The following is a 23,003-nucleotide window of genomic DNA, read 5'->3' as shown; positions in this document are numbered from 1 at the left end:
ACATAGGCTACGTCATGTTCGGCCGTGCTTGTCAATTGCATTCACGACTGCTACTAGAATAATTGCAAGACAGTGAGACAATTGTATAAGCTGGGTGGACGGGGTTTTGACAACAAATAAGCTAAGGCCTGTGGATCCGAGCATAGGGTTTCAGAAGTCTCACATGTGGAAATCTTCAGGAAGATGAGCATAAGAAATTTAATCTGAGCCTGACCAAGATGGGCGGATGCAGGGCAGCAGACAGTCTGGCTCGCTCAAACATGCGGTATCGGATTCTCCGCACATTGATGAATGCATTATGAATATTACATCCGCATGCATAGGACAATAATAGAACCACTCCCGAGTACAATACCATTGCCACTGATCCACATTTCTCTATCCACAAGCCATGAGTCCCCAGCATTACTCACCACCGGATTGATTACATTCCAGACTTGTCGGAATTTCATAGAGTCAACTTCTTATAACTGCCGTATTCACCCTGTTCACTACCTTGTATTCTTTCGAATCAGACATCATGGCCATACCTCCGGATGTCGCAAATGATGCCCTGAATGTCATGCTCGCTGTCGTGCAATCGCTCATGAAGCGCTGCATCAAGGTGAAGGAGGGTGATCCCGAGGCCTTAAGGCTGTCGGACGAGATTGCCAGGCGCGTGGTGAGTGTTTGTTACGTTTTATTCACAATTCTCCTGGTTAATATACGACATTCGACACAGGCAAAAGATTTGAAACTATACAGCGAGAATGCTACATCATTCTCCCCACAGCTACTTTCATTTGCCGCTGTTGTGAGACAGCACTCAAAGGGCGGGGCCTTTGAAAACGTCCCCAACTGGACTTCCATCACCAACGACGACCCTCGGATCAAGAGCCACCCACGATTTGACAAGACCGTGGACTATCGCCCCCCCTCCACATCCAACATTCCCACCATCGCGACATCCACTGATATTCCTGCCACCGTCCCAATACCACCGGCCCTCATTGTCCTGCCATCGACTCCCTCGACCCTGCCATCTATGCCATCCCAGATGGACCTGGATGTCATCACTAAGCCGGTAGCAGAACCGAAACGACGGGTGGGAGGGCGCAAGAACCCGCCCCATGCCGGTCATCTGGCACATCCGCCCCTTAGATACTGACACCTGTATTTTCCCGAAGCTGAGAGGGAACAGTGGAAGGTAAGTTTCCTGGCCGGCGCTAGCAAGAAGAGGAAGGTGGAAGATGAAGGGGCCAACGCGGTTGCCAAAAAGATGAGGAAGTTGAAGTCCAATGTCAAAAAGGAGCCAACCGGAGTCATCCATGTGAAATGAAGGGTATGTTCATTCATCTTTGGTTAGGCATCTAACAGCTTACCGCTCCAGGAATCGTCGCCTGTTGCTACTGACAAGGACGTTCTGCTAGTCAGAGACAAGGATTTCCTGGATGCAGAAACTCGGGTAAGTGATTCTCACTTACGCATGGCACAGACATTGACTCATTTTCAAGCCTGCAGATTGGGGCTCGGATTCTGATGTTGCTACTCCGTGGCAGGTAAGTCTTTTGATGCATTGTTATACATACGGGCTAACAAATTTGAAGCATTCCGTTCGTTACCACCCCCAGCAGTGCGACAAGTGCGCCAAGTTGGACATAGCCTGCCTTGTCCTCCCCAACAAGAAATTCGGGTACACACGCCTCACCTGCACCAATTGCGACAACATGAAGATCGTGTGCATGATCGACGGCATTGGTGTCCGGCAGAGGTTGCAAGGTAAGGCGGCCAAAGCATCCTCTGACACGTCCAAACCCCCCAAGACGTCCAAGTCCCGAGCTGTCTCCAAAACACTTGCGGCGCGTCCTTCACGCTCTCAACGGAGCATTGCTGGTAGCGAAGGTACGTTTTCTCGTGGCCTCGGAACGAGTTGAGCTCATTGGATTCTGTAGGGGCGGAGAAAAAGCCCACAGATGTCCTTCCGGGTCAGGCTCAAATGCAGCCGGAACACGGGCAATCACCTGTGCCCACCAACCTGCTGGAACCAGAGCCCACCGCAAGAGAAATCTTGCAGGGCATCCAGAACCTCGGTAGGAGGTTGGATCTCCTTGCCGCTAATGAGCAGGTAGACGCATTGGAGGTCAGAGTGGGCGCAGTTGAGACCAACCTGCTTAAGCGGTTGGATGAGTTAGAGCAATGGCTCAACGAATCTGATGCCCGGTGGACATCTTTGGAATCCTTAGGATAGATGGACAAATTTACGATGATTTTAAATATTCACTAGTTATATGGGATGGATCTGATCGTGGGACCCCCGCATGTACTGTAGATATTCCAGAGGACTGTGTACTATTAGAATATTGCATGTTCAGCCTGGTGCTGCATTTGTATCTGAGTTCAATTCGTTGGGTCCACACATATTGTGTATGTGGTATTCGGCACCATGTATATCCGATATGATCTAGCATCATACACAGAGGGTGCATCCGGAACAGATTTTGATTACCCAGCATACCAAGCGGTGATGACCTGATATGTAGTTGTATGTAGGCGGCCGCCAGCTATTGTAATGGCGTCCGGAACCATTTATCATGGTGCAGTTGTGAATAGCGACAATCAATCAATTTAATACTGATACAATGCCGATACAGTGCTAATAATTTTTGTTTATTGTGAGACATATCCATTCGGGAGTTCGCATTCGGAGTCACCTTTGTACAGGCCCACGTCGCCATCAACATCCGGGACCACTGATGCTCGATTGTATTTTCTCCGAGATTTTGAACTACTGAGGTATGTTGCTGACTACTTAGAGTCCAAGACAGCATGTTTGTGTTCCGGCCCCAACATTCCTAAGCCCTGACGAGACCCGAATGCATTACTTAGTTGCTTGCCTGATACACGACTGACTGAATGCATCCGTCAACATGTCCGAGCATCAATGTATAAGCATTCAACTCAACGATTATGCCCAAAACGACTAGCTGGGCCCTTTCGTTATCCCTGCTGCAATGCAATACGAAATGGGTGGCAAATTATGTAGCTTGAGCCTTCCAGAAGTCCGCCCAAAATCAGATACAAGCATACTGGACCTACAATCTACCCGCTGGGCCTGATCTGCACACTGAATTTGTACTAGAATAACCAGTTGGGCTCATCCGGGAACTTGTGCGCTGGGCCGATCCGCATATTGAGTTTGTATGTACTAGGTTCAGAACAAGCGGTTGCGCCGGATACTTCTGCATTTGGGCCAATCCGCACACAGAATTTGCATGCGCTGGGCCAGTTGGGCCCCTGCGTATCAGTATTTCTGGGCCGATCTGTACATTAAATTTGCACCTGCTTCCACAACCGCAACAAGCCTTAACCTGCTTCTCACCCATGGGATTTCTGTGTGATGCTTCACTCGCATGACAAGGACATCGTCGGCTATGTTGACTTCTAGCCGGAGATCGTAGTCTTGTACAGAAAATCGCTTGGACATCTCGATGCATTCCTGACAGCAAACCTTATAAATAGAGGTCGGAAAGTATCAGAGCACTGTCTGGGACCGTCCGAGATTCCATTGATGGCGCCCTGACTGATTGTAAATCAATGGCCCAGTGGACGTATGAGTGGGACGGAGGAAGCATAATCGGCCCTCGCGCAAACAGGATATCGGGAGGGTCCGGCGAGGCCAACTCTTCGTTAATGAAGGGCATATTGGACGGCCCAGCGAGACTATCTTTGGCCAATATCACATTAAGGGCCCATCAAATGGATTGTCAGCCCCGTGGATGATATGCTATATTCTGCCAAGGCGCAAATAGGATGTCGGAGGTGCCCGGCGGACCTATTATTGGGACGTCATCAGAACCCAGGGTCGGTAAGGGTCTTAGCCCATCTGCCGCTCTGCCTGAGCACAAACTACATGAATGGGTGTATAGACGTGATGTATTGTACTGGAACTCGATGGAACACCGCATGTAGGTGGAGTGGTTGTCTGCCACCCGACGGATAGCCACCGGACTGATTTGTTATCTTTGCCCGATGGGCCTGGGAATCATCGCTCTCGCCAGGGATGACGGATGGTCCATCCATAGCCCCTTTCCAGCATGCAACATACATGCTGCATACATCCATCACCATTCTCGGGAGTACATACACACAACTTGGGTCCACCCGTCCCCTTTGCCGAGACTAAATCTATGGGCTTTCCAAGTACGTATATACGTTGAGCCCGTCCACCACCATTCTCGGCAATATACGACGAGTGCTGGGCCCATCCGTCGCCCTTTCCGATTCCATGTTACGGACTAGGATAGTTCTTAACAACAAAGGCTCGATAGAGCGTTCACGTTGTTGAGATCTGTATAGCTCTTCAGATAAGAAGAGGTTCGTAGACTTAGTCAAAGGAGTGCTTCGACTAAGAGATCGATTCAGACGTCTTAAGATTGGTGGTCTTAAGCGAAGGAAGTTTCAGGGTAAAACCTAGTAAGATTGAAGTGACGTTCCTAAGTAAAGTACACATGCTTAAATAGGAAACTATATGTGCACGGACCAGGGCTACGGTGAGATGATAGTACAAGAGCCGAATATGGAAGTAAGACCAAGAAAGGAAAGTTAAGTCGCTAAGGAAAATGTAGGGCATAATGGCAGATACGCGAGAAGTAAAGGAAGTAGAGTGATTGTAACATTACCCCCTCGCTAGGGTTGAAACCACCGGATTCAATCATCCTGGTTAGCGTAGTAAATGGGATCATCCGAGTAATCTAGGGCATCTGGACCTTCGTCTGGTCCGGCTTTCATGCGTTCTAACTTGTAGAGCGCTTCTTCTTCCTTGCATTGGGCGGCATATGTGTCATCCAAATCATTCTCCCAGAGTGCAAGTACTCGGTAGAATCCGTCGTCCTTCCAGGTTAAAGAGGTGGGGGATTCCCCAGTGTAGTGCGGGCAGTAGAGTGAAAGATGGCCTGGAGATAATTCTCGACAGACGCGGCAGTAGTATTCAGGACAATGAACTTGCCTATGCCCGAGCGTTTTGCAGTATCTGCAAACACGATTCTCATCGGGGTTAGAGGAGGTCGCTCGTAAGGGCGATGGACCCGGTTTCGGGCTAAGTGCTTCATCTGCGCTGGTAGCACGTTTCTTCCCTTTATCAGTACGGGAACGCTGGCCTCGTACTCTCTTTCTAGATGGGGCGGTTCGTCGTATAGGATGGTGGACGGCGACATCTTGTCGCTCTGCCTCCGCGATTAGCTCAGCGGGAGTGGCAGGTTGGGTTCTTCCCAACGCTTGTATCGGTACGATCCCATCTGTAAAGGTATGCGAAGATAATGAGTCCGGGATGACGAGCGGGGGATGAATATGGAGTGTAGCCAGTGCGTCGGCTAGATCTTGCACCTCGTAGTGCGAAAGGCACTGGTGGTTTGGGTCAGCAGCGATTTCTTCGCGGGTGGTGGAAAATGCAGTATAAAGATGGGGAGGGTGTTCGATGGTTTCTATGGCGGGAGCGGGGACGGGAATTGCTTGGGGATTTTCTTCTCTTAGGGACGCCATTATGGCTTCCGTTGTCTGCGCAAGATTATTGACCGCAGCCAATAGCTCATTAGGAATGTTAGCGGGAAGAGTAGGTACGGCGTCTTGATAAGAGGGAGGAGGGACTCCATCTGTGGTTGCGGGGTTCGTAGGAGAAGGTGGGCGAGCAACTCCTGCGGTTTGCTCTGCGACGATGTGGATGACTGTTCTAATATCATCTTTAACTTCCTCAGGAATAAGACGCAAAGCAAAGTTGCGTATGCGCCTCTGCATATGCATGAGGCTGTGGCGAACTGTGTTGTCTTCGACGAGGCGGCAGACTTGCTCGATGATTTCTGTGGCTCGGACGATGTTGATAAGGATGTTAATGGAGTGGGCGTTTCTTCCGAAGAGAACTCTAGTGAGCTCAATAGCATGTTGGGGGCAGAGGAGTGCTGCCTCGATGAGGGTGAGGTCTTCAGCTTGGGTGATGAAGGTTTCGTATCGTTCGTCGTTGGAGTCGAGGGCGGCAGTTTCAAAGGTAGAGTGGTAGGGGAGTGTGTAGGTAGATGTGGGGAATGGCATATCGGTTGCAGGTCTTGTATCTGGGTGAAAACGATGTCGTCGAGGTATTGGGTGATTTCAAATTGCGCTTCTGACTTTATAGGCTCTAAGGGTCTCTTCGGCATTTTCCAGATTCTTTTCGGGGATCCACTCGTTGCTAGCCGAAGAATACCCTTTCCACGATACGAGATATCGACGGCGATTTCCATTTCCTTTATGTGCGAGGATTGCTTCTATTTCATATTCTTCTTCTTCTTCGAGAACATCAGGTGGTGGTTCTAGAAAGTTCGGACCGTGTACGTTATTTTCGCGATAGGAGGATAGCTGCGAAGCGTGGAACGTAGGGTGGATCCTCCATTGCGGCGGTAATTGGAGCGTAAACGTAATAGGGGATAGCACGGCCGTGATAGTGAACGGGCCGTATCTTTTGGGTGCCAGTTTCCGGGATGGGAGTTTTAGTCTTAAATTGGCAGCTGACAACCATACCTTATCTCCGACTTTCCATGGTTCGTACTTCTGTCCGAAGGATCTTTCCGCCATGCGTTGCATAGCAATGTTATGACAGGAGACGGCTTCTTCTCTTATCTTTTGAAGAATTCTGACTCGTTCCTCAACAGCGGGAACGTCTGATTCCAGAAGTAAGTGTGGGAGAGCTTTCGGCTCGTATCCCATCATGATAAAGAAAGGGGATGCATCCTTTGTGGAGTGTCTTCTGTGATTGTGAACAAATTCTGCCATAGGGAGATGTTCCACCCATTCAGAAGGATTGTTCTGGCAATACATTCGAAGATACGTTTCGAGTTCCTGGTTTAATCGTTCGGTCTGTCCGTCGGTTTGTGGGTGGTAGGCAGTGGAGGGGGCTAAAGAATAATCTAGGAGTCGTGCAAGTTCGATCGAGAATCTGGATAGGAACTGTGGTCCACGATCAGAGATTACTTTGTCATGGAGACCAAATCTTTTGAAAACGTGTTTTAAAAATAGCTTCGCCACTCCTTCCGAGGTAATTGTTTTATGGCAAGGGGTAATGATCACCCCCTTACTAAGCCCGTGGTCTACCATGACCATGACACTATCAAAGCCAGAAGAAACGGGCAGATCAGTAATGAGATCGACGGAGATCTGGGAAAAGGGGCGAGTAGCCATAGTGCTGATAGGGTGTAGGGGTGGGGTTACAGGGTGAGTGTCCACCTTCATCTGTTGGCAAGTAGCGCAGCCATCGACGTAATGGCGGATGTAGGTGCCCATACTGGGCCACCAAGCTTCCCGCTTGACGAGTTCTTCGGTTTTAAAATGTCCGGGATGCCCAGCAGAAGGGTGATCATGATGCTTTCGTAGCAACTGCGGACGATGCGCGGGAGGAATATAAGCTCTATTTTTGTAAAACAGAATATCATCGGCGATACGCCAGTCGCTAAGTGATGATTTCATAGGAGGCAAACATAGGCCATTAAGGGCATCTTGCGCGGCAGAGAAGAGGGGGTCGTCAAGGGGTGCGGCGGAAGCAATAGCTGCTCGTAATTCATCGTCGATTAGGCGGATAAACATGGAATCAGGAAGGAGGATGGCGTCGGCATTATCTCCCGATCCGTCGCCGTGGTCTGGCCGGCGAGAAAGGGCATCCGGAACTGCTAATTTTGTACCGGGGACATGATATAACTGTAAGTCGAAAGAAGTGAGGAGTAGTTGCCATCTGGCCTGCCTTCTGGATAGGCATTCTGCTTTTGCAAAATAGAGGAGGTTCATATGATCAGTAAATACAATGACCGGTTGTGGATGTCCTTCGAGGTAGTGTCGCCAATGGGTGAGGGCGCGGATAATAGCTAACAGCTCGCGATCATGAATGGGGTAATTCCTCTCAGCAGGGCTGAATGACTGCGATAGGTATGCACACGGGTGATAAACGCCATTGGTGTCAGTTTGCAGCAATACCCCTCCTGACGCGACAAGAGAAGCATCCGTAGCGATGGCGAATTGATGGTGGGGGTCGGGGTTCTGAAGAACAGGGTGCGAAGTGAAGCATTCTTTGAGCTTCTCGAACGTTTGCTGGCACAGGGGCGTCCAAGAGAACGATACATTCTTCTTTGTTAGGTCGATAAGGGGTCGAGCAATATCCGAGTAGTGGGAAACAAAGGTTCGGTAGAAGTTACAAAAACCCAAAAAGGATCGAACATCTTTAACTGTTTCAGGGATGGGCCAGTCCTTGATGCCTGCCGTCTTCCCTTTATCCATTTCTACACTTCCTGGTTTGATAATCATTCCAAGGTATTCCACTTCTTCCGCGTCGAACGTGCATTTCTCCGGTTTGACAAATAACTTTTCTTTTCGAAGTTTGTCTAGAATAATGCAGGTTCGTTGTTGGTGTGCGGTGGTTGTTTCGGAGAAGATGAGCATATCGTCCATGTAAATGACGAGCCATCCTTCGTTGAGTTCAGCTCTGAACGTATCGTTCATATACGCTTGGAAAGTGGCTGGGGAATTGCATAATCCGAAGAACATGACCGTGGGTTCAAAATGTCCTTCTTCCGTGATGAACGCGGCTTTCCACCTGTCATCCGGATGAATCCGAATGTTATTGTATCCGGATCGAATATCAATTTTTGTGAATATTTTTGCGCCATGTAACCGTTCAACCAAAGATGATGGGAGTGGCAGGGGATACGCGTTTTTGATAGTCTGGTCATTCAAGAAGCGATAGTCCTGGCATGGTCTGAGTTCTCCGCTTTTCTTTCCTACGAAAAAGAATCCGCTTGCTTGAGGGGATTTAGATTTCGTGATGAACCCTTTGGCAAGATTTTCCTCAATAAATCTTTTTACTGCATTTCATTCATTGTAGGAAAGGGGGTAAATCTTGGACGTTTTGGGAATGAATCCGGGCTTCGTTTCGATACAATGGTCGATACCGGGTCTTCCGGGGGGTAGTTCGTTCAAGCCGTTTTTTGCAAATACGTCAGAGAAATCATGGAGATACTCCGGTACCAATTCTTCAAAAGTTTTTTTTCTTTTCTTTTTCTTCTGAGGCGAACTCCTGTGCTTTGTTACTAAACTTGGATGACTCTTCGATTTGTCGGAGATATTCTCCTTCGTCCGTAAGTTCGGTTAGAGATGATGGTGACGTACTCCAAGCGTCTTCTTTTGTATTGAATTTCTTAGTGAAGAAGGTTTTCTGTGGCCAAGAGGTTTGCTTGACATATTTCTCGATTTCGGCAGATTTTTCTGTTGCCGGAAGGGATACCGTCTGTTTGGTCCAGTCTATAGCGGGGTTCATGGCTCGGAGCCAGGGGATCCCTAGTAGGATCTGGTCCTTTTCTCCTAGTTTGGTAATGTTGAATTTTCCTATCATCATCCTTTGGTCGATTTGGACGATCAGCGTGCAATACCGTTCTACCGGTCCGCTACTGAAGTAGCTTCCATCGGCGGTTTTAATGTAAAAGGGGTTTTCGAGTTTCTTGGTTCCGATGTTATGCTTTTTTACGAAGTCCTCGGAGATATAGGTTCCTGATGCTCCGGAGTCAATTACTGCAGTGGTTTCGACGTTTTTCTGATGCGTTCGGGATACGAGGGTTATGGGGACACGAAGTTCTTTCTTTTCACCAACTGTTCGTATTAGGCGTACAGGTTTTGCTGGAGATGCTATCGTCGATATAGGTCTCCGGTTTAAAAATCCTCATCAATTCTTCTAGCTTCTTCTTCCTCTACCTTCCTCACTGCTGGGTAGGGGGCTTTCTTCTTTTGCGGACATTCCCGTGCCCGATGTCCGATCTGGTGACAGTTGAAGCATTTTCCCGTCCTCATGTATTCTTGTTTGGCTTCGTCGGTGATCCGATCAATAACCATGGCATCCCTATCTCTGGCAGGGATGTATCTTTGATCTCCGCGACCATTCTTCTTCTGGATTTGTCGCGAAGGAAACCTGTTTCTCCGAGCTAACAATCTTGCGTAGCAATTATCCAGATCGACTACTGCAGCGATGTAGTCATCAAGGCTCTTGGGTACCCCTCCTGCGTTGAACATCTTGGTTAGAAGTCCTCCGTTGAGGCCGTTCTCGAAATGATAGATCTTCATATGTTCTTCTTTGATTTTTGCTTGGGTAAGCAACCTTTGGAAGTCTGCAATGTACGTCTGCAGGCCTTCTGGGCCTTGTCTTAGTTCCAGGAGTCGTGCCAACGCGGTCCCAGATGGGTCAATCGGTCCGAAGGCTTTGTCAAAGCTTTCGTTAAATTCTTTCAAGGTTCCATAGCCCTTCTTCTGTCCGGTTGAGTCGATGTATTGTGCCTCTGCGAGGAATTCTTCTTTCCACGACCTAGCATTTCCTTTGTTCATGAACGAGGAGATGAAGATCACTTTCTGAGCGTCGGTTTTATAGATTTCCGAGTTGATATCAATGTAAGCATTGCATGAGAGCATGAATGACTTGGACTTGTCTCTGTCGCCATCGAATGTAGGAGGATGGTTGATCTTGAATTCTGTTGTCTTGGATGAGGCCGACATGTTTAATGGTGGTACAGGAGTACCAAGGTTCAGGGCTTGGAAGGTAGGGGTGAGTGAAGTCAGATTGTCGGCCTTTTCTTCGCCTGCACTAGCTGTCTTGCTCAGTCAGGATTTTTCTGTTCTGGTTTCGAAGTTTCTTTGACACGTATGGATATAGGTGTCTTTCTCGACTTCAATCTTTTGTTACGGACTAGGATAGTTCTTAACAACAAAGGCTCGATAGAGCGTTCACGTTGTTGAGATCTGTATAGCTCTTCAGATAAGAAGAGGTTCGTAGACTTAGTCAAAGGAGTGCTTCGACTAAGAGATCGATTCAGACGTCTTAAGATTGGTGGTCTTAAGCGAAGGAAGTTTCAGGGTAAAACCTAGTAAGATTGAAGTGACATTCCTAAGTAAAGTACACGTGCTTAAATAGGAAACTATATGCGCACGGACCAGGGCTACGGTGAGATGATAGTACAAGAGCCGAATACGGAAGTAAGACCAAGAAAGGAAAGTTAAGTCGCTAAGGAAAATGTAGGGCATAATGGCAGATACGCGAGAAGTAAAGGAAGTAGAGTGATTGTAACATTCCACATACATGGGTGGAAGGGTCTATTCCCGAGTCCCTTCCAAGCATATTCAGCCCATCTGCTACCATTTTCGCGAGCAAATACGTATGTTCTGGGCCCATCCATAGCCTTCCCCGAGATTCCACCCAAAGCTATTTTATCCATGGGGGATTGGGCCCGTCCGTCGCCTTTTCCGAGTCCAAATACAGCAGACTTGGGCCCATCCGTCGCTGTTTCCAAGTCAAAATGCTCGGGAGTTGGGCCCATCCATCACTGTTTCCGAGACCGTCTGCATATGTGCTGGACCAATTTGCCTTTTCTGGGATCAAATCCATGGTGGGCCCATCCGTCATGATTTTCAAGATTACATGCAGAACTGCTGGGCCTATCCTCAGGTATGCAGGCCCACCCGGTCCCACATTTTGGGCCCATCTGTTGCCCTTTTTCCGAGTATGCCTACAAGCTGGGCCCACCCATATGTACACATACATGCGTGCTGGGCCCATCCGTCAAAATTTTCGGCAAATCCGCCTGGCCCATTCTCACCCTCAAGCATGCAGGCCCACCCGGTCACACATTTTGGGCCCACTCATCTCTATGGATCTCACACCTCAGCCCAACCACCAGTATCGGTAATTTCTATACTGTGGGCCCATCCGCCCCCACCCACCCATGGGCCCACCTTGGATGGCCCGGTTACCTGGGCAGAATCTCAACCTTTGGCTGTCTGACTAAGTCGGAAAATGTTACTGAATGGGCTCCCTAAGTACATCAAAACTGAGAATGGATGTGCACCACTTAGACTCAATCAGAAGAGAGTAAAACCAAAGAATTCGCACCTACCCAGCGGTGCTCAGAACTCGACCTTTCGTTCCGTATTTATTCCAACGGTCATCCACTGGGTCGGAAATAGCCAATATCCATGGACTATCTATCCTGGAGCAGAAGTTTTCAGACATTCTCGATGATATCTCCCTGGTGGTGTATCCCACTGCTGGAAACTTTCAGTATGATGATGGCTGCAATCTCGCCTTCACTCTTGTGAGTGAATTCCTATTCTAGTACTATTAGTTGACCGCAATGCTGGCAGGTATCTCAAAGGATCTCTGAGTGGAGAGGAAATTTTGGCTCCACTGCTATCAGCATCCTCATGACATTTTTTGCCTCGACAGATGAATATAACACTAAGGAGGCACGGAAAGCATACACCGAATATCAACTCGAAGATTCACGCTTTGTGTATGAAGACCCGGATAGTGAAGACTTGCCTGGAGCTTTCTTATCAGAATTCATTTTGCACATCTTCGCTGTTCAACTCAACGCCACCCAAGGATGCCAGATAATTGACTTGCTTGACTTCGAGTTACCTGGATATGCAACAGCCCTTGCACTGACCACCGCAGCCATGAGTTTTGCATCACCTTTACAAAAGTTACTAATTTATCATTTGCAGGCCGAGTGTGCACTTATTTTAGCTCGCAACGACCTCATTGTGGAAGATACTTTGGACTAAGGGAAACACAAGGTCATGTTGACGCTCAACCACGCCACCAACAAAATGAGTAACACAGGCACTGCTTTTCTTTGGGCAATTGAGAGACTGATATGATCGCATACATGGAGTGAATCAAGGAGCTGCCCTTCGACTGCGTGCAAGAAATCATCCAACGATCTCAAGCGTACATGAAGCGTACTCACTGCAGGGGTCCAGATGAAGACAATATTCTCAATGATGGAAGTCAGGTCCCCATGAATCTGTGTTTGCATATCCATATCTGTAGTATTTGTTTCTTTATTTCTTTATTTCTTATTTCTTTATTTCTTTATTTCTTATTCTTTATTTCTTTATTTCTTTATTCTTTATTTCTTTATTTCTTTATTTCTTTATTTCTTTATTTCTTTATTTCTTTATTTCTTTATTTCTTTATTTCTTTATTTCTTTATTTCTTTATTTCTTTATTTCTTTATTTCTTTATTTCTTTATTTCTTTATTTCTTTATTTCTTTATTTCTTTATTTCTTTATTCTTTATTTCTTTATTTCTTTATTTCTTTATTTCTTTATTTTGATTTTTCTTTATTTTGATTTTTCTTGCTCTGACACCATTATATTTAACAGAACTTGGTTGGCCACTATATGCGCGCATCTCCCCGCCTCAAATCATCAATCACTTCAATCCCTGCTCGTGCCATCGTCAATTCCTTTCATACACATTTTCTAATGTTTTTTTCATCATTTTCATAGATCGCCTTGAACCAATTGACATCCTTTTTTCGCCTTAGTCTACTTAGTATCATTCTGTCCTACGAAATAATGATATCCTTAGCTGCCTTATTTGCCTGATTTTAAGTGAACTGCCTTGGTTTAAGGAAGTGGATCTACTTTTTTCGCCTTATTTTAAGGCAGAAAAACGGCCTTAAATTTGCCTTATTGTACGAATTAAGGCACTTAAGGAGCAAATAAGGCACGAAAAGGCACTCGATGATTTGCTGATGTTCGGGTTTGAACCTAGGTTCTGGACAGACTCCTACCCATCGGCAGTATGTTGAGAGTACATCCGAGTGCCGCCACACAAACCAAATACAACCAACAATAATTCAAACAGCGCAACTTTGGACTCTAACACACTTGGCTGACTGGCACAAGTTGTTGGTGGCACAAGAGTTTGACCTTGTTTGTATCTCCCATTTGTATCAGCTCAATAATAAAGGCAAGGGGAAGATTCGAACGCGGGTCGTAAGGCAAAAAAGGGAGTATAACTTACCACTACACCATAGTGGTTTCTCTTTCATCAGCAAACCAGCTGGTACCTGTACAATGTTGTACAAGACTGTACAAGCCTGTACAAGCCTTACAGTCACACAGGAAAGTCTACCCTTTACAGTCCTGTCACAAGGTCTCACAATATATACAAATGTTACAGTCTGTGCCTTTGTACAGACAATACACATGATACATGTTGTGTAGGTGATACATGTTGTATAGGTGGCACATTTTATATAAGTTTATGCAGTTGCTAGACATTGTACAGGCTTGTAAAGGATGCAAAACCGTGCTGATTGTCACAAATTACAACATGCTGAATGAGAGAGTATGCTAGATTATAAGATGATGTTGACATCCTCCATATCACTGCCTCCCATACCGCCCTCGTCAAAATCAAGGTCACCCGTCCCAATCATAGCCCACTGCTCCAATATCTCCTCGAGCTCCACACGATGGTCAGGATTTTCTAGAAGTGCGTCTGTAGACCTCTGCAGCGAGTTGAAATCAGCCCTACATTTATCCACGGAGAGGTCTGGGACTTTGTCAGTGCCGGTCTCGCGAAACCCAGTGAGGACACCCTTCATCTGTCGATTTGTCAATGACTAAATAACACAAATAAAATAAAAAACAGGGTGCACCACGGCGCCCACAAGAAGCAGCCCATTGACAGGTATTGCACGTCGAAATTCAGATGTGTTCTTGAGGGCTTTCTTGCTATTACCGTAGTAGAATTCGAGGCAGCCATCCCTGAGAGCTTGCGAGACAAAATTCTTCCATTTGCCCTATAAAACTAATAGTGAGTGGCTGCCTTGGGAGGCGTAAACAGGTAACCATACATTAGATGAATCAGGAACACGAAGATAATCACCGGTCTTGAGTAACTTGGTGGCCTTCGCAATGACACATTTCTGTACCTCATCCTTGCATGCCATGGTGCCCTTCGGGAAGATATCGTATGATGCTTTCGCGACAGAGATAACAACTTTCTTCAGCTCCATGCGAAACGTAAATAGATCATCACAGAGCTGACAGTAAAGATATAAGTTTATAGTACATCCATTAATGAGACACTTACCAGCCGCGACATTTGTGTCATGTACTGCGGGAAATAGCCTAAGAAGCAAGATGAGATTCGCAAAGGGGGTCAGGCAATGTGAGGAACCTATTTACCATTGTCCAATTTGATCTTTTTTTCGTGGTACATCCACAATTCAGCGTCAAAAACTTCTTGCGCAAGTTGTAGCGCCTCTCGATGATCTGGAATGGGATGTGTTAGAACAGCCTGCAGACACATTTCTAACTTTGCTGCCTGCAAAAATGCTTGCCAGGCAGGTGGGTAAAAGCCGAGCTTTGCGGGGTCCTCTTGGACTGTCTTGGCCTTGTGCTTATTTCTGTATGAATCTGGCTCATCACATGTAGCACGACTGGAGGAAGTGCTTCGCCTAGATGGAGAATGCCGATGAGGAGACTGCATGCGGGGGGATGCTGAGATACGCGTGTATGAGGTGATGCCGAACGCCGATATGGAGATCTTGAGCGTGTAGAATGGCGAGAGTGCACGTGGGAGGAAGAAGGGCGCATAGACGGGACACGCTGAGATGTATGTCTAGTACGAGCCAACACCAAACGCCGCTATGGAGACCTTGAGCATGTAGAATGGCGAGAGTGCATGCAGGAGGAAGAAGGGCGCATGGACGGGACACACTGAGATGTGTGTCTATGAGGCGACACCAAACACTAGTCTGGATACTTTGAGTGGTTAGAAGTAATGTGAGGTTAGCACTCACATTTAGGAGGTCGCACTAGAGCAGATGACCCAGTAGACACCACATGTCGAGGTGACAGTTGACGAGGAGACTTCGACTGGCTAGAAGCACGTCTGTGTTCAGTATGTTTTGCCTTAGATAGATAAGTTAAGGAAGGAGCCTTGCGCCGTCCATTCTTCATTTGATGACGCTCAAGAACATCAAAAGCTTCCTGAAGAGCGTGTGATAAGATTAACCTCAAGACAAAAATTAAAACACTTTCCTCTGTTTCGTCTCTGGCTGCATTGTCGAGCTCATTGTTGAAATCATCATCAATACCACTGTCCTGAGCGTCAGGTTCGTCCCTCTGAGTGCCAGGCTCGTCATCAAAATCCCCATCAATACCTTGATTGAAATCCCTAAGCATCAGGCTAAACATTGAGATCCCATCATACCTTGATTCAGAAAACCGTCCACAGTATTGGGCTCATGGTCGAAATCTTCCTGAGCTTCACCTTCGTACATGCCATCCAAATCGTCTTTGTGTTGTCCGAAGTCCGTGGTATCACCTGTTTCAAGTGTTTGCTCCTGGTCCTGAACTTTGTCCCTGCATTGGGCACATGTGACAACAGACGGATGAGATAGTAGCAGAAGATGTACCTTTCCTCATTTTCCCCATCAGTTTTGTCCTGGTCCTGGTCATCGTCGTCACCGATACCATGCTCTGGAGCTTGATTTCCAGCCTCCTCCTCACGGGTACGCTCATTAGACCGTGGCACCTTCCGGGTGTTCTGACTGCCAGTCGAAGTGGGCTGCTGAAACCCAAACCTACCTGAAGACTGAGCTGTGCTTGGGGCTGTTCGGAGAGATGCGTCAGAGTGTTGGCGTCCTGGGTTAGGTTGCTGGCGTCCAGGATGGACATTCTTGTTAATACCAACGGAACACTGAGTGAGATTGGAGCTCCCGGTCAGAGACCTTTTAGTAGTAGCCTGAAAGAATGTTAGCTTTTGGGAGTTTATATTAGAACATCAACTATACACACTTTTCTTCAGTTTCCGGAGCTGGGAAGGAGCCATGGGGTTTTCTTCTGCATCACTAATGTCAAGATTGGTCTCCTTCCGACCTTTCCTTGCCGGGGCCGCTAAGAGTCTGTTCGGGCACCCTTGTTTACGCAAATTTGGATTTGACTCACGCAAAATTTTGGCTTAGGTGATTTGCTGGTCACAATGTGACATACATAGATCAATCACAATCGCTGGCATGCCCGTTACTCGAAGACAGTCCATCTATCTACGCAACGCTCACAGGATGTCATGCGGTCGCAAAAGTGCTCGTGGTGGTTTAGAAGCGATGGAATCAAAGGATCGATGTGTATGGACCGAAATGGATGAGACTTTACTCATCGAGTATATCACTGCCAACCGCCTCAAAGGCGGGGATGGCATGAACTTCGACAAGACATTCTGGGTCTCTATTGCTGATAGCATGGCAAACCATGCCTGCTCAGGTGCACCCAAGACACCAATGGCATGTCAATTGAAATGGGCACGGGTGCGTGCTATCTCACTCTCGATCAGTCAAACCTTCACTGATGAACTTCTAGCTCCGAAGTCTATATGACGTAGTCCACAAAGTGGCTAACACATCTGGATTGTCTTACAGCTTGGAGAATGGAGCCTCAATTACCACAGAGTCAGAAAGTATGTGGGCAGACTTTGTCAAGGTATGGCAACTCGACTCTGCACAGCGCTATGCTAATGAGTACTACGTACCAATAGAAAAACCCCAAAGCCAAGAGCCTCAAGGACAAAGGGTGGAAGCACTACGACTCATTGAAGGGTCTCATCCCCATCAAAACTGCAAACAACCACTCCTTTTTCGCCACCGGCATCACACAGCGCTCTAACTTGAACATTGCCAACATTCCCTCACACTCTAACAACAATGCAGTCGCCTCTTCCTCTTTCAATGAAGTCCACATGTCGGATCTTGGAGATGCCCTTGATGGGCTCAAGTTTAGTACCACAGTGCAGGCTGGTCCTGAGTGCGCGACTGTTGTCGCCGACTCAGATCCTCAAATGGGCCCTACCAGTGATACCAATGCCGCAGGGCCCTCAATCTTTGGTGCTTCGCACCAACTCCCACTTGATGCATCCATCTTCCCTAGTGCGCCATCATCGACTGCTTCCGGCAAACGGAAAGCTATCAACGACGACGATAGCACACTCGCTGTTGTCCATCCTGCATATTCAACGAAGTCTGGAGATTCGGGAAAGTCAGCACGCCTGTGAATGCCATTGGCCCTCCAGCAGATGGGGTCTGATATTCGAGGCCTCAATTCAACGTTTGAGCGTGCGACTCATGCTTTCGAGGCCAACGCCTCAAACGCCTCCGCACGATGTGTGGATCCTATTCCCTTACGTAGGCAGAAGGCAGTGGCGCAATTGCAGACTGAGGACTTGGAGGATTATCAGTTGCTCAACGTATTGAATAAGTTTCAGAGTGACATCGCCATTGTTGACATCTATCTCGCTATCGAAGAACCTAGTCTTAGAAAGTTGTTTTTGGACCAGCACTCAAAGTAGTAGCGCGCCCCGATACTAGCATTCAATAGCTCAATGTAATATCACCACATTTCGACGTACAACTATGATAATGTTTCTATGATTGCTTGTGTGCCCCTCCAAACTCTTTCCTCATTGTAAGCTTCCCACATCTCAGCAGCGATACGGTCATGATGAAGGTTTGCATGAGAACGTGCTTGTTCAGTAGGAGGATTATCAGCAAGGCTTCCGGTATCAGTGAGGAGGTGCTCATCTAACATGTTGTGATACTCCATCATGTCGTTTGGATCGTGAACTTGGATGACGTTATGCACAAGGCACAATGCAGGAGGGATGCATACTTGGATTCCCATGGCATACTCTGGCGGAAGGAGAAGTATGCAGAACCGGCGCTTGACAACACCGAAGATGCGCTCAACAATGTTTCAGAGCATGGCGTGACGTAAATTAAATAGCTCTTTGTGGTTGCGAGGTCTATATAACAATGTGAACATAAGTATATGTACTGACACTCGTGGAACACACTTACAAAAGATTGGCCCGACCCCATTCTGCAAGATGGTAGCGCACACCCCGGTATGGGACTAGTAGCTCGTTACATGAGCCAAATCCAGCGTCGGCAAGGTAGTATTTTCCCTCGGGGATGGTGAAGTCAGTAGTGCGGGCGTCATGGTAGAGACAGGCATCTGAAGCGGATCCTCCCCAGCCGCTCAGCATGTAATTGAAGGATAAATTGAAGGAACACGCGGCAAGGCAGTTTTGGGAGAAATTGCCCTTGCGGTCCCAGGCAGCATGGCGATCCTCACTGAAAGGATGGCATGCAATGTGCGTGCCATCAATAGCACCGATAGCATCTGCAAAAAATGGAAAGAACTTCGGGTTTCGAACAATTTCGACAGGAGGAGGGCTGTCCACATCAGGGAGTCGGACATATGTGGTATATATTGGCGGGGAAGAGAATGCAAAGAGAATCTGTTTGAAATATCTTGAAAAAACATTGTGTTAGTGAGTTGCAGGAAAGCGGCAGTGTATGTACTTGGAAATTGTCTTGTTTGATCGCTGAAAGTGTTCACCGATGTGACAAATTGAGAGACCTGTAACAGATGCATACAGGAATATCGCGAGCTGCTCCTCCAGGGGCACATGCTTTGAGTCTCTGCATCCTGCTTGTCAAAGCAGATTGATAAGGATATAGAATACGTGCTTGCGAACTCCGAGCTCGCATCGGATGCATTCTGGATGTCCGGTGAGTAACTCAGTGACCCAGGCAGTCCCTGATAAGGCAGAAGTGTGATATGGCTGTTTATTGTAGTGTGTATTGGAATAGGCCTCGATTGCGGTTGTTGTTGCATTGACCACTGTGATCACCATGTGCAGAGCTTGCATGGTGGCATACATAATCCATGATAGGTACCTTTGAACATCCTCCTCTGCGTTACCAGACCCATTGTCTGGTATGTCTTCTGCCTCGGTCTGGGCAGGGTCGTAATCAACTGAGTCTGTGTCGCAATCAGGATTGTTATGAGGCATCGTGCTGGTAGTACACTAGTAGTAGACGTTATCAGCGTGACAATCTCATTGAAGTTCCAACCATCACCTAAGCCAAAATTTTGTATGAGTCAGATCCAAATTTGCATAAACAAGGGTGCCCAAACAGACTCTAAGGTTTCCCCAGCTTTTCTCAACTGGTCTGCATGTCCACCTTGGCCTCGCGTAGATCTCTCACTTCGTCGAGTACCCTCAGAGACTTCGTATGAGCGCCTGGCCCTCTTCTTCGGAGGCATTGAGTGACAAGGTGGGAAGTGTCGAGATTCTAAAACCTGTTGCCACCAATTAGTACCCAGAGTCGTATCACATAAGCTGATGCTTGACGTACTAAACTAGCACAACAGAGTACGTGTACAGGTACAGTATGACTCCGAACGTAATAATAATTAGAGGGTACAACAAGTTGCGTTTTGATAGTGGGAGTTGAAGGATATTAAGAAATACGAGAAGGATAAGAGACTTGAGAATTGTGAGAAGACAAGAGGCTCCAGAGTCCATAATACAGAGCGCCAGCACTCGGAAAGAGGATTGTGGGATGACACGTACAGAAAAAAAAGTTCAGACACCTTCTCAATGCCTCCTCCGAGTCGTCCGTTTTTTTTCGTGGGGAACGAGACGATAAAGGCTTGGAAAGTGCTGTAGAGGGTATCGGAGGATCTACTAGTGATCTGCTAAGACAAGCAGAACGACACGGTGAAGGCTCAGATGGCCCTGCTGGGGGTGTGTGAAGGGCATGGGATGCTGATGTGCGGGAGTGAAGACTCTGGGATGCTGCTGTGCCGGGATGAAGACTCTGGAGTTGTCCTAAAGGAGGTGGTTCTTCACCAATAGATCTCATGAATATATCAAGTAGGTGGAGGACTCCAGAGTGGGTCATCTCTACCTGATTTTGGGGCACGTTCACACCGTAAACCATGGTGCCCCATTTCTGCACAAGAGGTCGGAATTCCGCGAAGTATTCGGATGTCTTGGTGACCAAGAATCTGCCTTGCATCAAAACCCCCATTTTTGCGAAACAGATCGTACTCAGAGCCAAATGGGTATCTGCATTGCCCAAAGCTTCATAAGCGCTCGCCCACGGCAAAGTCTGCCGGGACCAGGTGGGTGCCAATTGGCCATGTGGCCCCCCATACTTAGCAACAAATTCGAAGAAAATATAGAATAAAGATTCGAGGTCATCGCTGGGCTGGTGTTCGATTAGATCCGTATCGAAGTCGACATTCTGCAGAGCACTGGTAGCCTGCAGAGCACTGGTAGCCTGCGGAACAAGGTCGACGTTGTTGTCCACCTTGGAATCGTCCACATTGTTCGTATCAGCATCCTGGCCTGGGATGTTGGCGTCAACCTCAAGTGGGGCTAGATCCAGCATAGCCTGAAGAATACGGATAGAAATATAGGGCATGGTCCCCTGAAAAAAATGAAATGAACAATGAATAGCTAAAATGTATACCGAAACTTACTGTACCATGCGAATAGGTGCTAGTCGTGCCTTCCGCCAGAATCGAGGCGTGATCGAAATCAATGAAGTAACCGATACCGTCATGGACAACAAAATTATTAGGACTGAGGTCCCCATGCAAGACTCACTTCTCAATCATCATGTGATGAGCTGAAAATAAAGGTCGATACAAGTATTTTGCATGCTCAATAAGACTCACCAACTACAAAGGCACGGAAGGCGGTGAGCAGTTCTCGTCTAGAGCTGAATTTAGATAATGGCTCTCCACAGGGGGACAAGAGAATGCGGTGGTGGAATCTGTTGCAGAACATCAAGTTGTCCCAATGGCCCATGTCGTATTGGCTGAGAATGTGCGCTGTGCAGTCAGGCTCCCCTTCATAATACACGTCCCAATGGTCTACGAGTTCGACAATGTTAGGGATGCCCTTGACCATCTGCAGGATAATTGTTTCGTGCATTCTCTTCTCCTCTGTCACCCAACAATCTTTTAAAGTGTACTTATTCCCTGCCTCATCAACGACACAATAACAAACCGTTCCACGACAGAAAAGCCCATGGCTCTTCCACAGAACCTCCATAATGGAATACATTTTGTCGTGGTTGTCCTTCACCCAGCCCTTCGCCTTGGGTGCTAAATTAGAATGAGTTCCTGTGCATGCAGCGTTACACATGTGGATCGTCGGATCGAAACCCAAATGGTGAGTATCCGATAGAGTGAGGGTGCTCAACATCTCTGTGAGTCGCACAGGGCCCATGTTTTGATGAATGTGAAAGGGATGGGATATGATGAGACCGGAGCGGTCAAAATAATGTGCACAAAGCTGATTGGCACAAATCGAGAACCCAACAATGAATCGACGCCATGGTTGTTCTCTCAGCATTAGGTAGGCTTTGGTCGTAGATCCCCAAAACACTGGTATATCTCGCTTTTTAGCAAGATCACTGGAGGTATGCTCCATGAAGGACAGGACGTCTGCCCATGTCTTCCCCATGTTTTTGATGGCGAAGTCAAACAGGGCTATGTCGGGCTTCTGGCAGTTGTATTCGTCTGGGATAGGAGAGGTGGAGAACTCTGCAGACCAGTACCGGGACCCAGCCGGTATGTTGAAAGGGAGGTGGTGTTTCAGTTTGTGATGCAGGTGATACTGGATGGTGTAGAAGAGACGTTGAAACTCTTTTTCAGTTGTCACGGGCACCTGCCTGTGTCTTTTCTTCAATCCAGAAGGCTGGTACTCTTGGGAACTCCATGTTTCTGTTTCAGATTGGCCATGGATCACCAAGTCAAAAGAGGGCTCTACGCCAAGCACTGCACCCTCGATCTCTGCATTGTCGATATCCATATCACCATTGTCCATATCATCATCCTCTGCATCCTTGTTGTCTGTATCATCATCCTATCCTCATGCTCTGTGCCACTGTCCTCCGTACCGTCATCTTGTCCATACTTTGCGCCACGAGTACGTTTGATTCCTTTTCTCCTGCGGTGGAATTTCCATTTTTCTCCAGAGTATGCAGATGGTCCTGTTTTGTTGTACTGGATTGTCTTGATCTCACTTAATTGGAGAGTAGTTTTTATCACAAGATTATGAAAAATGGAGTTCTCCAATGGTATTCTGGCACCCCTTCCAACACCTTCATGAATCAGGCGGTTTTTCAGCTCTTGCCTAAGGAGAGCTTGCGTAGTATCTAAGGTGCATGGGCCAGAAGGGACACCAACAGAGCTTATTGTTGCGTAGAGCAGGAATTTGTCGATGTCGGATTGCCGGGAGGACATAGATGACAGCATTGTCCGAGTCAGGTGGGAGTCGACGCTCAACTTGTCGTTCAGGCATGCAACTACCAAT

General features: G+C 47.4%; 5 protein-coding genes across 5 annotated transcripts; 2 read left to right on the top strand and 3 right to left on the bottom strand.

The window, feature by feature from the left end:
• Positions 1-520: 520 nt before the first annotated feature.
• On the top strand, positions 521-2,227 carry F5891DRAFT_984540 (uncharacterized protein; the record flags this gene model as incomplete). Its single annotated transcript, XM_041377461.1, has 7 exons — positions 521-661; positions 722-1,115; positions 1,167-1,309; positions 1,346-1,444; positions 1,494-1,538; positions 1,587-1,881; positions 1,932-2,227. 7 exons carry the CDS (start codon positions 521-523, stop codon positions 2,225-2,227), a joined length of 1,413 nt encoding a protein of 470 aa, XP_041220666.1.
• A 9,003-nt stretch (positions 2,228-11,230) lies between these two features.
• Positions 11,231-11,634, bottom strand: F5891DRAFT_984539 (uncharacterized protein; the record flags this gene model as incomplete). Its single annotated transcript, XM_041377460.1, has 2 exons — positions 11,231-11,541; positions 11,568-11,634. 2 exons carry the CDS (start codon positions 11,632-11,634, stop codon positions 11,231-11,233), a joined length of 378 nt encoding a protein of 125 aa, XP_041220665.1.
• Positions 11,635-11,821: 187 nt separating this feature from the next.
• Positions 11,822-12,591, top strand: F5891DRAFT_1194601 (uncharacterized protein; the record flags this gene model as incomplete). Its single annotated transcript, XM_041367964.1, has 3 exons — positions 11,822-11,968; positions 12,024-12,119; positions 12,169-12,591. 3 exons carry the CDS (start codon positions 11,822-11,824, stop codon positions 12,589-12,591), a joined length of 666 nt encoding a protein of 221 aa, XP_041220664.1.
• A 1,587-nt stretch (positions 12,592-14,178) lies between these two features.
• On the bottom strand, positions 14,179-16,510 carry F5891DRAFT_984538 (uncharacterized protein; the record flags this gene model as incomplete). Its single annotated transcript, XM_041377459.1, has 10 exons — positions 14,179-14,427; positions 14,494-14,625; positions 14,680-14,868; positions 14,919-14,956; positions 15,014-15,436; positions 15,631-15,820; positions 15,866-15,993; positions 16,044-16,195; positions 16,249-16,379; positions 16,421-16,510. The coding sequence occupies 10 exons, from the start codon at positions 16,508-16,510 to the stop codon at positions 14,179-14,181; spliced, it is 1,722 nt and encodes a 573-aa protein (XP_041220663.1).
• Positions 16,511-20,133: 3,623 nt separating this feature from the next.
• F5891DRAFT_1194597 (uncharacterized protein) lies at positions 20,134-22,933 on the bottom strand (the record flags this gene model as incomplete). Its single annotated transcript, XM_041367963.1, has 5 exons — positions 20,134-21,108; positions 21,161-21,263; positions 21,288-21,309; positions 21,359-22,540; positions 22,588-22,933. 5 exons carry the CDS (start codon positions 22,931-22,933, stop codon positions 20,134-20,136), a joined length of 2,628 nt encoding a protein of 875 aa, XP_041220662.1.
• Between the last annotated feature and the right edge of the window lie 70 nt (positions 22,934-23,003).

Source organism: Suillus fuscotomentosus (genome assembly GCF_016647785.1).
Source record: "Suillus fuscotomentosus strain FC203 chromosome Unknown F5891scaffold_71, whole genome shotgun sequence".
NCBI lineage: Eukaryota > Fungi > Basidiomycota > Agaricomycetes > Boletales > Suillaceae > Suillus > Suillus fuscotomentosus.
Note: the sequence above shows the minus strand (reverse complement) of the source record. Positions and strands in the feature narration are given on the sequence as shown.